At 38.9% G+C, this 16,834-nt stretch overlaps 1 protein-coding gene across 1 annotated transcript in view; it reads right to left on the bottom strand.

Annotated features, from left to right (window-relative positions):
- The window catches only part of syt6a (synaptotagmin VIa), a 48,290-nt gene extending 46,931 nt beyond the window's left edge, over positions 1-1,359 (bottom strand). Inside the window, exon 1 of the mRNA XM_034536505.1 lies at positions 1,203-1,359. Within this exon, the coding sequence (XP_034392396.1) occupies positions 1,203-1,359 (157 nt within the window). The remainder of the gene's footprint in view (positions 1-1,202) is intronic.
- Positions 1,360-16,834: the final 15,475 nt, after the last annotated feature.

The following is a 16,834-nucleotide window of genomic DNA, read 5'->3' on the forward strand; positions in this document are numbered from 1 at the left end:
GGATTTGGTCAGGATTGGTGTGACATGCACGCTGTGAACAGGAAGCCATCCTTGAAAAAGAAACCGCAAATGATATTTCCTCTTTCTTGAAATTAGTTCAAGAAACTCATTTGTTTGAAGAAGAAATACTAAATTAGCTGGATTAGCAAATAATTAAAAATTGCAGTAACAGATATCCAATATGCAACAGATCATGTTATTGGCATGACATCAAATGTCCTGATATTCTGCATTGGTATTCTAAATCCAGTTTTCCTGACAAAAATAAAGTGCTTTTTTACAAATTGTAGACACAATTTCTTTTATGTTTAAGCTCAGCTATCCATAAACCCTTTACACTGTCAGAGCTCAGGGACACCTGCTTTTCTAAATCTATAATGCTACAATTATTCACATGCCCGTTGGTCATGTCTTGAACAGTGTTATGTGCAATATAACACTACATTTATGAGTGTCCTCTGCTTCAAGACAATTCAGACAATATTTCCCTGATTTAACAGCACCTTTTTCACAACTAGAACACACACAACAAAGAATTACAGCATGCAGAGCTTGAAAGAACCCTTAGTGGAGCTGCTTCATTAAAAAGAGAGAGATTATTCCTTTAAAGAGGGTGAAGCCCCTTACAAGTGCCAAAGCAACAGATGCACAAGGGTGCAACAGATGTGTAAATCATCCATCATGAATAAATTAAAAATCCAATTGAGGATGTTGAAACTTTGCAGGGCAGATTAGGCACACACCATTACAGCAACATACATTTCGAAAAAAGGTTTGTTTGTTTCTCTTCTCTTTTTCTTTGCAAGCATTAGTGGTCAAGACAGCATCAGCTGGCATTAGTCAGCCCGAAGGCTTATCTTCTGTAATAACAATATCGGAGCTCTGCTCTCTGGAGTTAACTGGGGATCCAATGTGAGTTTGCTTTATATACCTATTGTTCCCCTTTTGCCTTGGGTCACAAAAGGAATTAATGACTCATTCGAAGCTCTATCTGAGTAACCATCTATAATCGGTAAACAAAAGGGAAAAGAGGTACAACTACATGAGCAGATTGCAGCTTTTACACTCGCATACAGGTAAAACGACACAAAATCCTTTAAAAGTAGCTTTCTTCTGAGATATAGCATGGATTCTTACAAAGCACAACAGAAAGGCAGCTTCCTTTCACCTAATATAGATCAGGAGTTCATGATATTTCTTACCTAGTTCTCTGCGGTCAGAGCTGTGGCTGGACAACAGGAAGAGGTAATCCTTACAGGTGTCTTGATCCAACAGTGAGCTGTTGTGCAGGCAAAGGTCAACAATTAGGGTCACAGCTTTCTGACAGACCATGTCATACTCCTCTCGGTCAGAACTCATGCTCCCAGCTGCATCCTCAGCCGTGTGTGTGCTCATCCAAGGGGACTAACACACCCACACACACGCAGCAGCAGCAGCAGCCCAGCATACAGAAGATGAATACAACTTGTCTCCGTCCTCAGCTGATTCTTCTCCTCCACGGTGTCTCAAGTGTGTTCACTCACAAACACGCTTGAATGTATGCACATATATATATATAAATGTGTAAATATATAATGTGTGTTAGTGTATGTGTTTCAATGTGTGTGTGTGTGAGCAGGGCCAAGATTGTTAAGTGCATGAATGTGCGGTATGTGTGTTAATGTGTGTGTGCAATAATGTGTGAGGACTTAATGAATCACATGTATCCCCAGGTGATAGGACAGAATTGTTGCATCACATAAATGCTACAAAAAGCAAGTCACCAAACACAACAGCTAACCAGAGTCTAAGACTCCCCGATCCCCTCCTCCTCTTCTCGTGTCTTAATCCCTCTGTTTCCACATCGCTCTTCCCAACACCCCACCCTCCATCTGACTTCAATGCTGCTGCCACCGCTCCGTTCCTCTCTCTCAAAGGAGGGAGATGTACGCCAAACTTGCCAATAAAAAAAGTGACATTGATTCAAGCACCCTATGAGGTGGGAGAGTCATGAATGCAGTGGTCAATGTGAGGCGCATGTCATCAGTGTGTTCACTTGGTGAAGGGTGAGGTGATCGACACAGTAGCGTCTGGGCAGGCAGGCTTAAATAACTGAGGAACACAGTACCGAGGCAACAGGACTCAGGGGGCGTCACAGTGTTTACAAACTAAAAACAAAAACATAACGACCACTGGGCTTGTTTTTCTCACAGTCTGAGTGGCTCTGCTGGTCCCTGCAGGTCAAAATGTCTCCTGTGATAAATTCCACCGCGAGCTGAACCACCTGTGACTTGCCAGCTCCCCACCGCCAGTCGCCCAGCGCCAGTCCCCCACCGCCATCCCCCCATCGCCCCAATTGAGATCCCTGAGTGTTTACAACCTGTAATAATAAGGATTTAGCTTTGTGTGTGAAAGAGAGAAACAGAGAGAGAGACCAAGTCGTGAAGCTGCATATAAACTGAACAAATGGTCGCTTGGAAATGCTGCTACAAGTAAAAGTCCTACATTCCCACAACTGTTTGTTGGTTAGATTGGTTATAGTCAGTTTACAATAGTATGTACATCATATCAGTGGAATATTATGTACACATCATTTCAATTTTACAGTTGTTAAAGGTGGAGCCCATTTTAACAACTGATTGTTGTTTAGTTCAATCTATAGCACAGAATCCTATTTTATGAATTGTTTTGTTTGTCAAATCTAAATCTATAATACATCTATAATGAAACTCCAGATGTCAGATAAATGTAGTGGAATAAAAAGCTAAATATGTCCCTCTACAATGTAGTGGAGTAGAGGTTTAAAGTAGCATACAGTTATTAATTATAATACATTACTCAAAGTAAAGACCCACAAATTGTACTTAAGTACAGTACTTGGGTAAATGTACTTAAATATACTTTCCACCACTGGCTATGCGTTTATTTTGAATAAAACTTCAAACTTTGCAGCAGCTGTTTAACTGGATGTGAAAATTGCCTTAATCTGTTGGGACACTGTAGCTAATGAAGCTCAATAAAAGCAAATACATCTCTAGCAGCTGATTCCCCTTCACTGTTTTTTCATAAACCTCTGAGGATTCAATTCAAATTAATTTGTCATATCTGATCATTAGACTAAGTGAACATTTAAAAATGTTTATTTTCAAATCAAGACTGCAAAGACAGGCAGAAAGCCCCAGGCGAGGAAAAAAGAAAGCTAATTGACTTTTCTAGTACATTATATTGAACTATATGTGAACTTGCTTAACCTTATCCCTTAATTATGTTCTTAAACATTAATTAAAGTAATTTAATAAGCCCTGTGATGAATTAGGCATCAGAAAAATGATGTCAGGCCTTTCTAATTACAAAGAGATATTGAGTTCAAGCAGATCTCGGTTGACTCCCTTCCTTAATGTAGTTAAACCAGGGCGCAAATACTACGCTGTCTACGCTGGTGGGCTATTGTTCCCAGATAGCTTTGATAATTGAGAGCTTATCGCCCCCACCCTGCGTTTCCCCTCAAAGGTTGGGTCTGGGGGTCGACTGCACTTCCTGTTACTGGAGATTGGATCTGCTCTTCTTGGGCGATTCTGATTAACAGACAAATAAATAGTTTCTGGCTGCGGGTTTTCAAAAGAGTCAATTACCTCTCTGCTCCGGCTGCAGTTGATATGGACTCGCCCCCTTTAGTTGCCCCGCGGTGTTGTTAATGCAAACAGGTCCACTGCCTACCTGCATTCACTTTGGTGGTGCTTAGATGCCCTTCCAGTGCAGCAAACACTACCAACCTAACTGCTTTATCAGTGGAAGGAAATAGACCTGCGGTGTAGCAGTTTGTCCTCCTTCCACGTTATTTAGAGGGTTTTGTCCAAGAATGTCCAGTGTGTCGGACAAATGATACTGGTTCCTTGTTAACCTATCGTCCATCATTTGGAGATGGCTGGTAAACAAACTGTCATAAAAAGAAGATAATGCACCATGACCAAGAAAAGCCTCCAGTGTTCTCCTTCTTCTCCACATCATTAATAATCTACAGTTTGAGATAAAGTATTATAATACAAATGGTAAGGTGAATAATTTATAATGTTGCAGTTCGATAAAACACCCAGTGGAAGTCAGCAGAATGACTTCAATAGAGGTTATAAAATATATTAAGTAAATACAATTGAGGCAATTGAAAACCATGTATCTCCAAATTTGGTGATCAAGACTGTGAATATTTGTGATAAACTGATGGATTAAGAACATTCTTCTATTTCTTAAGATAAATTACCTAACTAAAAAACCTGCTGGAAAATGCATTGTGACAAAGCTGAAAAAAGGCAGCAAGCAAGGTAGCAACAAATACAAGCAGAAACATTATCCACTGTTTCTGTGTCCAAGTTAAACAGAATGAAACATTGATTAAACAGCTCAGATTTAATTGCGTATACATCTTGTCCTCTTTGTTAATTATTCACAAAGCAGTTAAAAAGAACATAAAATAGTGTCTCTCAAATAAATGTGTTTCCATCTCTCAATAATTTAGATCTCCGCAGTTACAAAAGGGATTTAAAAAAAAACAAATAGAGGCCGTCTGTATTCTGATGGTGAATTAAAGCAATAATCAAGACGACTGCTGAGAGAGCTCATTTTAAATAGTACTAATATTCCAACAGAATCATAACATTTTAGTCTACTGTCATTAGGGATTCTGCCTATAAGCTATAAATAAATGAGGGTTGTGATGGTCCTATCGATCATTTTAAAACAGGTGTGGGCATATTTTTCACAGCAAATGAGTGGGTTGTGGCACATGAGGTCCTCGGTTTGATGTGCAAATCAACTTCATCTGTGGCAAATCTTTCTGTGGTGACAGCCCGGTGGCTGCAGATGTTGAACTTGATTCATCGTGGCAAATGCATGACAAAGGGCTGGCTCACTCAAAGCTATGCTAATCAACATCAGCACTTCAACAAACTTCTCCTGAGGGCCACGATGGCGGGATTTCTACAGTATATAGTCACTGTGTGTAGGTGTATCCCAGTGTGTGTGTGTGTGTGTGTGCGTGTGTGTTTCGTTGTCACGATGTGTTAATCAAAAGACTCCCCATTCAGCTGTGGGGCAACGAGAGAAATATTTCTATTTTGACTCATATAAGCTCATTAGTCTTAACAGGATTTGATGGATGGTGCTCTGAAGCTACAATACAACAGATGAAGCAATGATCTGTGAACAAATGGGTTTGCCAATGAATATTTCACATGCCTGTGGGTTTTACAATGAAATTGACACATGCTATTTCTGTTAAGCCCTCAAAGTCGGCTCAAAATACGTATAGAGCCACATCACATTTTTTTTCAATAAGGCTGAGCACACAGCACAGTGATGAACGAGAGTGACATTACGGATAGTATGGATAGGGATCGGTGTAATTATTCTGCATCCAGGTGAAATGTGCGCAGAGCAGTATCTCATTCAACGATGTCCCGAATGTCATTGAGATGAGCTGTTTAATTGAGCTGCTGTCAGCACAGAGCAGAAGAGTGATTGAGTCCAAAAAGGTCTATTTTCAGCAACCACTGTCATGCATATCAATCCCAAGGCATGTCAATGCTATCAGCGTTTTTCTACTCAGAATTTTCATAATTCCATTACAGTTCAGGATGTAATAGACTATCACAATTATTATAGTACATTTACCCCTGTTTGTAATAAAATCAATAGACATTTTTTGACAAAGCAGCAAACATCTCCATGTTACTGCTGCGTGGGCACCAGGCAGTAGCCTGCAAGCAGATGAACGGCACCCGGCCTCCCTCTGTGCCGCATAGCAAGGATCTCCACTGGCTCAGAACAAGATGACCTTTGCCAACACCGGTTTAGCTTGGACTTAGTATGGCATTGTTTGATTTGCAGCTTGAAGGACAACATTTAAAATGTTTAATCGGATGCGTTGCTTTAAAATGGTAAAGCTGATGCTTTGACAAACGTAACTATCCTTAAAACCGCAGCTTGTCTTTTTCCTGTTTGTGTACCAAGGCAGGCTACCCGTTTCCTCCTACTGCTTCCCACGTTTATGCTAAGCTAAACTAATGGCCTTCTGCTTATAGATTAGTGCTGATGGTGCAGACCCAGGAAAAATAGTCAAACTATTGTGTTGTTAATTTGTATGCAGTACACTCTGTGTACACTATACAGCTTGAGCTTGCTCATCAACTTCAGCTTTAGTTTATTTAAAGTGCCCATTACCCAGAAAGTCTCCGTACACTTAACAAGTCAGCAGGAAATAAGTTAAAGTACACACACATACACACAAATACACATACACGGGTTATAATGTTAATATCAGAACAACGTTCAGGTTAATCCTTTTAAAAACGGAGAAAACTGAGTGAACAGAAACAAGATGTGTTTTCAGCCTGGATTTGAAAGTATCAACAGAGCTCACCTACCAAATGTGCAGTGGGAGATTATTCCCCCAAAAAAGTGGAGCTTGGTTGGGAAAGGCTCAACCACCAAAAGCGTTTTTTATTATATCGAGGAATGGTTAAGTATCCGGCATCAAAGGAACAGAAAGGGTGCGATGGAGTATATTATGAAATAACGCTGGAGATATACGAGGGAGCCAGTCCATTTGCAGCCCTATTGGTCAGAAGTAAGAGCCTGAAATCAGCTCTTGCGTGAACCAATGCATTAATAACTGTGTTATATGTTCAGGACCTGCATTCTGGACCAGAACTGCTGCACTACTGTTGTTTATTTTAAATGTAATGAAGGCATGTATGAAGATTTCAGTGTTTGATGTTGATAAAATTAGGTGTATTTGGACTAATTTACGAAGGTGGAGTAAGGCTGTTTGCAAATGTAAGAGAGGGATTCAATATTATTCCCAGATTCTTAACTGTGTGGGTCAGCTATGAACATTTAATTTATACCTGTTGGTAAGGTGACCTCTGTCAGTGCAGTCCTTTAACATTAATATCCAAGCAAACATACACTGACAGATTGCAGGTCCTGCTGCAGCACTTTTTCCAGTGTGGACAGTAGATTATTGTAGCAGAGTGCGACTCCTCAGATCTGATTGCAAATGAAGGCGGAGAGGATCAATGATGTCTTTGATCCATTCTCTTGGTTTTAGAAAGCAAGAGAGATGTAGAAGAAAGGATCTGCTTTGAGAGTTAGAACCTTAAAGACAGGCAAGTGTATCAGAAGCAGATTGTTTCATGTATTTCATTTTTTTATTATTATGCAAAAATCACCTCACCAGAGCTGCTTTTACGCATCCACATATAAGCTTGATTTTCATTTTAATTTACATTGATGGAGGAGATTTATCCCTTGACGACGCTATGGTTAAGGTATGATTAGCTGTTGGCACACAAACAGAGGGGTTAGATGTATGAACACATCATGGTCTGGGTTAATTACTTCAGTAGGGTTAGGGCTTTGTGACCTGATCTCATGCAGACTTTGTCACTCAATAATATCAAGTAATCCTCATGACATTGGGGATGCCCCTGAATTTTATATCTCGAGAGCAGCAGTTTATTCAAGTTTTTTTTTCTGACCCAATTATCTGAAATATCTCCACATCTACTTGTTAGAAAAATTGTTACTCGACACCTAGTGTAAAATCATCAGGACATTTATTCTTGCAAGAAGGAGCTGGGTTGAAATCACATAGAAGTTGCGCCAAGTCTGCTCAAAGAACTGTCGGCTAATACACCTACAGAAAACACGCACATACAGGAGTCTTCCAAGCAGAGTAATTCACATGACGTATGTGACCTTTTCTTGAACTCGTCCGCATCTGACGTTCATGTCTACCAATGTCACCTTGACGTAACCGCTCATCCTATTCAGGGTCAGCTGTCTAGACATGAGCGTCTGAGATGGTAATGGGGAAGAATCATGCATGAATCGCAGACTTTTGGTTGCAATTTGGTACAGACGTTTATGCTCCCCTCAAGATTAATTGTAATAACTTTGGTGATCACTTTACTTTCTACCTGTTTATGACCTGCACAACTAATGACATTCCCAAAAGCATGAGCTGTACTTTTTTTGTTCAATCCCAATGAGCAAATGTTAGCATACGAACATGCTAAACTAAGACTGTAAACATGATAGAATGTTAGACCTGCTCAACGTCGACATGTTGACATTGTCCGCTACCATGGGTTTGGACTCTTGTGATCCTGTTTATTTATATACTTTTGCTATATATTTTAGCTATGCATCATCTTGTCACTCAAGCTTGTTCGGATTCAACCTTCTAGCCGGAGGTGCGGGAGACGTGGTGTTCTGCGTGTTTACAAGCCACGGCCAAAAACTACTCAGTATGGGAGAAATGACTAAATCCTCTGTGTGAGTCAGTCATGCTTGCAGGTGAATGTCTGTTAAAGTGTTTACCATCGAGTGGTGAGTTGGACCAAGTGGGAAAATGTTGCCTGGTGGAGGTATGTGGAATAATTATAGTCTGTCAGTCAGGAAGTTGGTTGACCACATTGTTCCAGACTGAAATACCTCAAAAACTGTTGGGTTGACTGCCTGAAATGAGGTAAAGTAAACATGGTCCCCAGAGGATTAAGATGACTGACTTTGGTTATCTCCTGTTTCCTCTTGTGCCACCATGAGGTTAAGATTTTAGATATTTTGTGAAATGTCTAGACAACAATTGGATGTATTCCCATTAAATTGGGTAAAGATTATGATGGTGCCTGGAGGATGACTCTTAATTACTTTGGTGATGCCCATGAGTTTTCAAACAAATGTGGATTTAATTGAAATGTTTCGACGACTGTTGGGTGGATCGCCATGAAATTTAGCAAAGATAAAGGTTGAAATGTAATAACTTATGTGATCCCTTAACTTTTCTTCTAGAGCAATCATAAAGTCAAACTTGTATTTTGTCCAGGACTTACGTACACCATACTTTGTGTTTTATTCTCATTAGGATATTCTAACATGTTGGACTAAGATAGAGGACGTGGTCCTGCTAGACATCATCGGCATGTTAGCATTGTGAGCAGTTAGCTTGATTCAGCTTAAAGCCACTTCAAAATTACAACAGATCCATAATTTTTTATTTACCTTATCTTAGCCATGTATACTGTGACTGTTGATACATTTGGGCTTCTTTTTCTTCATAAGCCCCAAAAGCCAGACTCAAGGATCTACTGCCCTTTGCTACACATCCCACTGGTGTGTGGGGTTGCCATATGGCAGCATAACTTATCCAAGTTTTACTAAAGGGCAGTAATAATAAATCATGTTATTACGGTTTAGTCTTGAAAAGGGGTCTTGTACATTGATATGACAAATTATTGATCACATTACATGAGCAGGAACTCCTGTGAAGGTCATGAAAAAATAAATACTTTCTTGGGTGTGTGAACTTTTCATAATTGAAAATGAGTTCGGATGCTAAGTTTTTTATAAAATGGTAAAATTACCCCCTGCCATGGCCCTGCTGATGCGCCTCCTCTCTTCCTCCTTCTGTTTACATGGATTGTGGAAATCTGCATTGTGGTCCATGCCTACTACTCATTATATTCATTGAATTGAATGTGTTGTAACTCTGTAACGCTGTTCATTCTGTACACTGTATTGCTTCTGTCCATCATTTTTTCCCTGTGAAAGTTTCCTTTTTTGGGGGGGAGTTTTTCCTGATTTGATGTGAGGTCAGGGATGTAGACATTGTAAAGCCCTCTGAGGCAAATTTATAATTTGTGATTTTGGGCTATACAAAATAAACTGAATTGAATTGAATTTTTAGACATGTTTTTTCTTCTTCAAATATTTCTATTATTTAAGACATTTTAAGCAAGAAAAATACGTTAAAATATTTTCAGTATAATTTGCGCAATAGAGGTGGTCCGATTGGTGTGTTAGTAATTTAAGACATTGACTGCCTTGAACTGAGCAGGTGCAGAAACACAGAGCCAGGAGATGATCGCGTAAATGAGCTTGTTTTCACTATACAGGAGGAAATGTGATCTAGTCACCACGGCAACTGAACCCTGGGATGCACAAAGGTTTCATAAATTAAAGTGACAGGGTTATATGAAAGGAATACTTCAATATTTGATTAGAAATGTGTCAGAAAAGTGAAATGTAGCTCCCATACTTATTAAGGCATCTCACAAAATGTATTGTTTAGTTGAATAATATAAACAGCAAATGCCACACAGTACGTTTGAGAATATAAATATGTTTTAGTGAAATTGTGTCTTATTCCAAATGTGTCATTAAGTATTCCTCCATCTACAATGTTGACCATTTAAATTGTAAGTGAGTGAATCAAATGTTATAAGGACAATTTTGAGATTTAGCAGCCATCTGAGTAATCAATAAGACAATATACCTGTGCTAAACGTGGAAAAAAGAAGAAGAATAAGATGGTGCTTCCACACCAGTGGCCTTATTGTCCCTTCCTACCTGATATATTCTCCCATACTTCCGCTTCTCCGAGCGTGAAATCATTCAGTTAGAATCACAGAATGGCTGTGGAGCGGTGGCACGATTTGCTTCTCTGCAGATAAACACAGCCTTGACTGTTGTCACAGTAATTGAGAAAACACTTTTATATTTCAATTGAAAAATGTGAGAGGCCGAAAATAATCACACAAGGTGTAAAACGGGGCAATTTGCCTGATTGAGTGTGATATCTTCAATTCAATTCAGTTTATTTTATATAGCCCAATATCACAAATTACAAATTTGCCTCAGAGGGCTTTACAATCTGTACACATACATATCTTAGTTGTCAGTCCCAAAGATATGGGAAACGATTTTTGTTTTGATACAGCTGTGCTGTCACAAACAAATTGTACACAGCAGGAAATAAACAAAGATAGAAATACAAAGAAAAGTCATCATGGCTAAACGAAAGGTTGAACAACAACTGTTTTGTCAACGTCTTGCTTTGCAGCTTATTCTTTTTTTACGCAAAATGTTGGCTATAATTTCACAAGTTCTATATTTTTTTTACCAACATTGCCAAAAACAACTCTTTAAAAACTTGGAGTAACACATCTAACATTAGTAGAATAAGGGATAACCCACAAAGCACTAAGATAGTTCACCGGTGTGGCTAATCTTGCATTGAAATGTTTTTTAGCGATAAAGTGCAAAGGAAATGTCAATATATAAGAAATAATAAATAAAATATAGAGCCAAAGTTCTGACCTAGAAATTCAGGGGTGAGTTATCCTGGGGTAAATCACTGATTTTCTTTTTATGTGGAAAAAAGAAGATGACTCATGTTGCAACAAACAATAATTATATTGGACCAAGATCAAAAGTGCCTTTACGTGTAGGTTGTTTTACTAAGTCAGAAACGTTTATTTGATTGTAAGTATTTTCTATGAAGCCGCAGCCCTTCGACTTGAATGTTTAATAAAAAATTGTATCTTAACACATGGAGTTAATCATATACCATGTTGTGTAGCTTTATTGTGGATGGAGACACCGTGACATCACCCACTGGTTTGTAAGGTACGATTTTGAAGCCTCAAGCTCGATATTTAAGCTGTCGCCTTCTTATTTTTTTGCAACCAGAAGTGACACAAGAGGTTGAAGCTAAGTGCAACCGAACGCCAAGACATTTCTAGGCAACCAAAAATGTGACAATTAGCTTTCTGAATCAGACATTCTTTTGCAACCAGAGGAGTCACCCCCTGCTGACCATTAGAAAGAATGCAGGTTCAAGACACTTCCGCATTGGCTTGATTTTTTAGCTCCGGAGGTTGCAGCCTGATCTTGAATTAGGTTTGGGTTTTATGGAATAAAATGAAGGAAGGGTCACTTTCGGTGCTGCAGCTTTCCTCTTCGGTAGCAGCCTTGTTAAAGAACTCCTTAAACATAAAACATGACATTTTCCACACAAATCGATACCTTTTTGAGGCAAGAGGTTTATCTATTGCGATGTCATGAGAGGGAGTGTCATCAATGGGAGATACATCCCCTCCCAGTGGTTAAAGCAGAGGCTACAGCCAATCATGGCATCTGGTTAACTGACTACAATTCCCATTGCTGCTGCCCAGCTGAAAGAGAGCTGGCTGATTACCCTGGAGGAGCTGGTGTGAGAGAGAACAGAGGACAGGAGCGGATGAGAAGAAAGAGAGTTTTTATGTTACGTGCAATGAACCAGAACTAAACTGAAGATACTTATGTTAGTTTTGTGTAGCGGCTTTCTGCTAAAATTAAGTTGACCTTTTACTAAAAAGAATCTGAATAAAGTATTTTGAGTTAGAAACCACCGCCGGTCATCTTGAGCATCCACGCCTCACAAGCCGATCCCGACTTCTCAAGACATCACACTATTTAAAGAGTTAATGTGTTGAAGCAGCAATCCAGCAGGCCACCCTTAACAGGCAGTGCTCTTTGTTTCCCTAATGATCAGTTGAGGTTGTCTTCTTCTGCCCACCAACACTCAGTAATCTCCATCCATAATAACACAGCTGCCTCTGAAATGTGGCAGGAGGCAGGAGCCCCCAAATCTAAGCGCCTTTGGTGAGAAGGAAGCAAAGCTGCTCTTCGAAGACAAGACTGCGAGCAACATAAGGCTCTCCGGCCCTCCCAGGGTTTAATGTCTTATTATTTTCAGCAAACGGTACGAAAATGAACAGTTTTGTCAGCCGGGACGCTGCTGTGTTGGTGTCACTTCCTGTGTACACACTGTGAAGGGGCGGCAGACTGAGAAATGAGGTGAAACTGGCAGATTGACTGAAGACTATTTAGGAGGATGCTGGTAAAAGATCAATCATGTACTCGGGAAGAATAAGATGTACACAAAATATAGATACAAATGTTGAGCCAAATATAGCATTGTCCAATTGTATATTTCAGTTGCTTTGACAATCATAAAGTGTCACCTCAGATTTGTGATTATTTTCCTGTGATACACTGAATTTCTGTTTAACACATTGTTGGATTAGCACAGTTTGTTCTTGATGAATTGTACGAGTCCCGGAGGATAACTAACTGACTGGCTAAAGTGGACTTTGAGTACTCCAACACTCTCACACTGGATCACAGTGATAATTCTTATACTTTTTTTGTACATAAGAGAGTAGTTAACATCCTCTGCTATTTTGTTTGACTGTGTCACTGTGTGCCTTGTAGCCCTGAGCCATCTAGCACTCATGCATAGATTGTGTGACAGCATGATTAATTGTTGTTTGGAGGCAAACTAAACTAGCAGATGGATTTGTGAGGAGTTCTCAGCAGTGGGAAGGAAGTAACTTATTATTTATTGTGCGAAAGAGGAGACTGGTATAAAGATAGATGAAACCACAGGAACAGTTTGCTGATGTCTTAGAAAAAAAACGCTGTCTAGGAATCTCCAAACAATATATTTTTCAGCAGGATAAATGGCGTCCAAACTTCCATCGAGGCACTTTGATGGCCTCTGTCATGGCAGCATAAACTCTCACAGTTATATTCAATTTAAAAGACTGAGAAGGGATGTTGGGGGATTGTATTGCAAATGCACAGAGAAAAGAGAAGAATTGGCAAATTCCAACTATATGTTTTACATTATTTTGAGCAGATGTGCTAACAGAGGGGAAATCCTGAAGTAGTGTCCCACTCATCAGGAGCATATGATTGGATTAGACTGCAGATGATCATGTAGGCTGTGAGCACCAGGCAAGCAGATAACCATGCCTTCAGAAATTATTAATCACAATAAACCAACGCTAAAGTGTTCTTTCTTCCAGTGGATGCATCAGCAACAGAAAATAAACCTGCTTTACATATAAGATACACTATAATATGCAACTGCAAACACAGCACAGCAAAGACTGATGACTGGGTGCTGAACATTTCCCCTAACTATACGAGGCAATTTAGTGTGCGTAAACACACACAAAGAAACGCATTTCAATCAGCTGCATTTCTCATCACTAAAAAGCAGGCATTATGTTTGTGGGTTGTCCATCTGTTTGTCCCACTCTCGAGATTGTGATAGCTCAGAAACGCCTGTGAGGGAATTTCTTTACATCCGACACAAACATCCACATGGACATGAGGATGAACTGATTAGAATTTGGTGGTTTAAGGTCACTGTCACCTCACAAAATACATATGACAATTATGACAATTTCACATGAATGTCTAACAGGATATAATGATGAAGGATGACATTTTGAACAGACATGAATGTTAACTGCAACTAGACTGGTTGGTGGGGGCATATGGCCGCAATAACTCTTGTTATGAATATGCTTTGCAATTTAGTTTTATTCTGAAGTACATTGGACAGAATTGCTCAGCAACCAGAACGTTGGCATCCTTTAACAGCGACTGGATGAAAAAAAGAGAACGCTGCCCCAATTTGGCAATAATCATGTTTTACATATGGGTTATAGTAATAGTGAATACCAAATGTTTGACAGGGAATTTGTGCTAAAATTATATGGGCGCGCACACAGTGAAGCCTGATTGAAAGATGTCATATATGACATGGTCAGCTCATGAATAGTTGGGCTCTTGCAACATGAAAAAACGAACGAAATGTGCCTTGTGTGGATAACCTTTGAGCAATGGGGGAGCCCATTACACTGATTTCCCTCACTACATGATAAACAATAAGACATTAAATTGTATAAACAAACTCTATGGTGTTGAGAAATATGTAAAGGACACAGTGAATTGAGTTGCATATATAGCAAGATGCAATGGGGAGCCGTGAAGCAGCATTTAAAAAAAAAAAAAAAGACATTTTAATTTTGCCTTCGGAACGCAATTCAGTTGTTATTCTAAGATACACCACATACTCATCCTAATTATGAATACATAAATCAATGGTGGGGTCCCAGTATAGCAACCTCCTAAACTATTACTACATTCAAACTGCAATTATTCAGTGTCACAGCTGAAATAAATATGCCCATTTGTACATTTTGCAAGCACTGTGAACAATCATAAAACACTCTGCAAATAAAGATAATAAATAATAATGCAGTTTTGAATGGATGAACAATAAAGCATGCATATAAAGAGAAATTTGTAAAACCTTTAATTATCCAAGGCGTTGCTGACCAAGCCCGAGCAGCATCCTGCCTCTGTGTGTACAGAGCACAATAAATATGAGTTTGTTCAATGTTTCATGCCACCGCTATGTTTTGCTTCTCCCCGACATCCAAATCTACAAATAATACACCTACTTATTCATAAAGCCCAGGATGTGCTATTATCGGGACCCATCAAAGCCATCACCACATGGAGAGGCACCGCCGTGCAACAACACATTTGGAATTAAATTAACCAAAGCGCATCTTGACCTTTTGATATTGTAGCACGCACAACATAAGAAGACTGTTATTGTCACGTACTGTTGTATAAGTGTCCTACATGCAAAACCAACTGTATGTGCAAGTCAGCTTTGTTTTCAAACTTCTGCAACTTCTCCGTTTTCTCCCTCCATCAGCAACCCTGTGTTCACCACTCGTTTGCCTCCTCGCACTTTCTCTGTTACTATTCTGCTTCTCTCAGACTTCAGGTTGACATAACTTTTGTTTTATCAATAATTTACACAGCGACAGTGCTGTTCCCTTAAATATGCAACTGAGCATCACAACAACAAATGTTTATTAACCATCAGTGTTATGGATGTAACTGCTGTCCAGTCGATTTACTGCTGCACCATGAAAGGGCTTTATTAGCCGAGTGTTTGTCTGTTTCTATGCCTGTAACGAGAAATAATGCGGACATGAGTTGATTGACTGAGTAATTGATGCCTTGATGAATTATGCACTTTAAAATCAACTTCAAACGATGCCTGGATGTGTATAGTTATTCCATATTTCATTATTTACCGAAGAGCTTTTCAAAGTCTGAGACCACTTAATTCCTTGTTACCTATGTGATCACGATTATGTTATCTGATCCCATACACACTCAACAATTGAGCCAAGATAACCTTATATTGGTGTTTGACATAACTTCAAATTAAAAGCACTTTAAAATGAGTAAAATGTATGGTTTTGTATTTAGCGATAGAACATTAGTCTGTTGACCAACTGTTTGCAAGATCAAAGTTAATCTTGTTACTAAATACTGACATCACTGCCAACTGGTTATGACCCGGAATGAAGAGGTAATATAAAATACGGTTGACAGACACGTATGATCTGTGTATTTATGATTTAAATTTGGAGATTGAGAATAATTTTTCACTAAACACAACATTTTATACCTCAAATCTCAAAACATGTCAGTGATGTTTTAAACTTAACATCATCAGTCATATTATTATTATTATTATCATATGTTGGCCTCTCTAAACTGCATTAACATTTATCCTTAAAACCAAGAACTTGTTTGGAATAATTGGAAATAATATTAGAGCTAATATTAATAAAGTTGTTGTTAAATGGTGCAACCTTGTTTGAAACAAGCACTTTTTTAAAGCTTAGGAAGGACTTTGCAGACAAATGTATTCAATAATGGATTTACAAAAGCATGTACACTTTAAATGAACCGTCTGTAGAGATTACAGTCTTAGCTGGTCTCATGTAAACAGGAGTCTTGTCACTAATAAAATATAACCCCTCTAAGTGAATCATTTTATCGAAGCAAAGTTTTGTTTGCATCCAGTGCAATTTAGTCAAGAATACCCTGAAGCATTATAGTGTCAAGATCCTATTTTTTTTTCATTATTATTTCGTAATTAATGAGGGAGATATTATTTTTGTCCTGGGAGTCATTGGATCAACATATGTTAAGTGTTGCTTAAACATAAATATTATAGAATGTCTCCATCTAGTGACTGAACGGGTGCAAACAATAATCTTTAAATAATGCTTTGTGTTTATCCATCACTTGTTCTTGGAGAAACATGGAAGCAGTAAATCTTGGGTTGATGGTAGAATATTTTTCC

The sequence above is a fragment of the Cyclopterus lumpus genome, chromosome 7 (assembly GCF_009769545.1).
Source record: "Cyclopterus lumpus isolate fCycLum1 chromosome 7, fCycLum1.pri, whole genome shotgun sequence".
In the NCBI taxonomy this organism is placed as follows: Eukaryota; Metazoa; Chordata; class Actinopteri; order Perciformes; family Cyclopteridae; genus Cyclopterus; species Cyclopterus lumpus.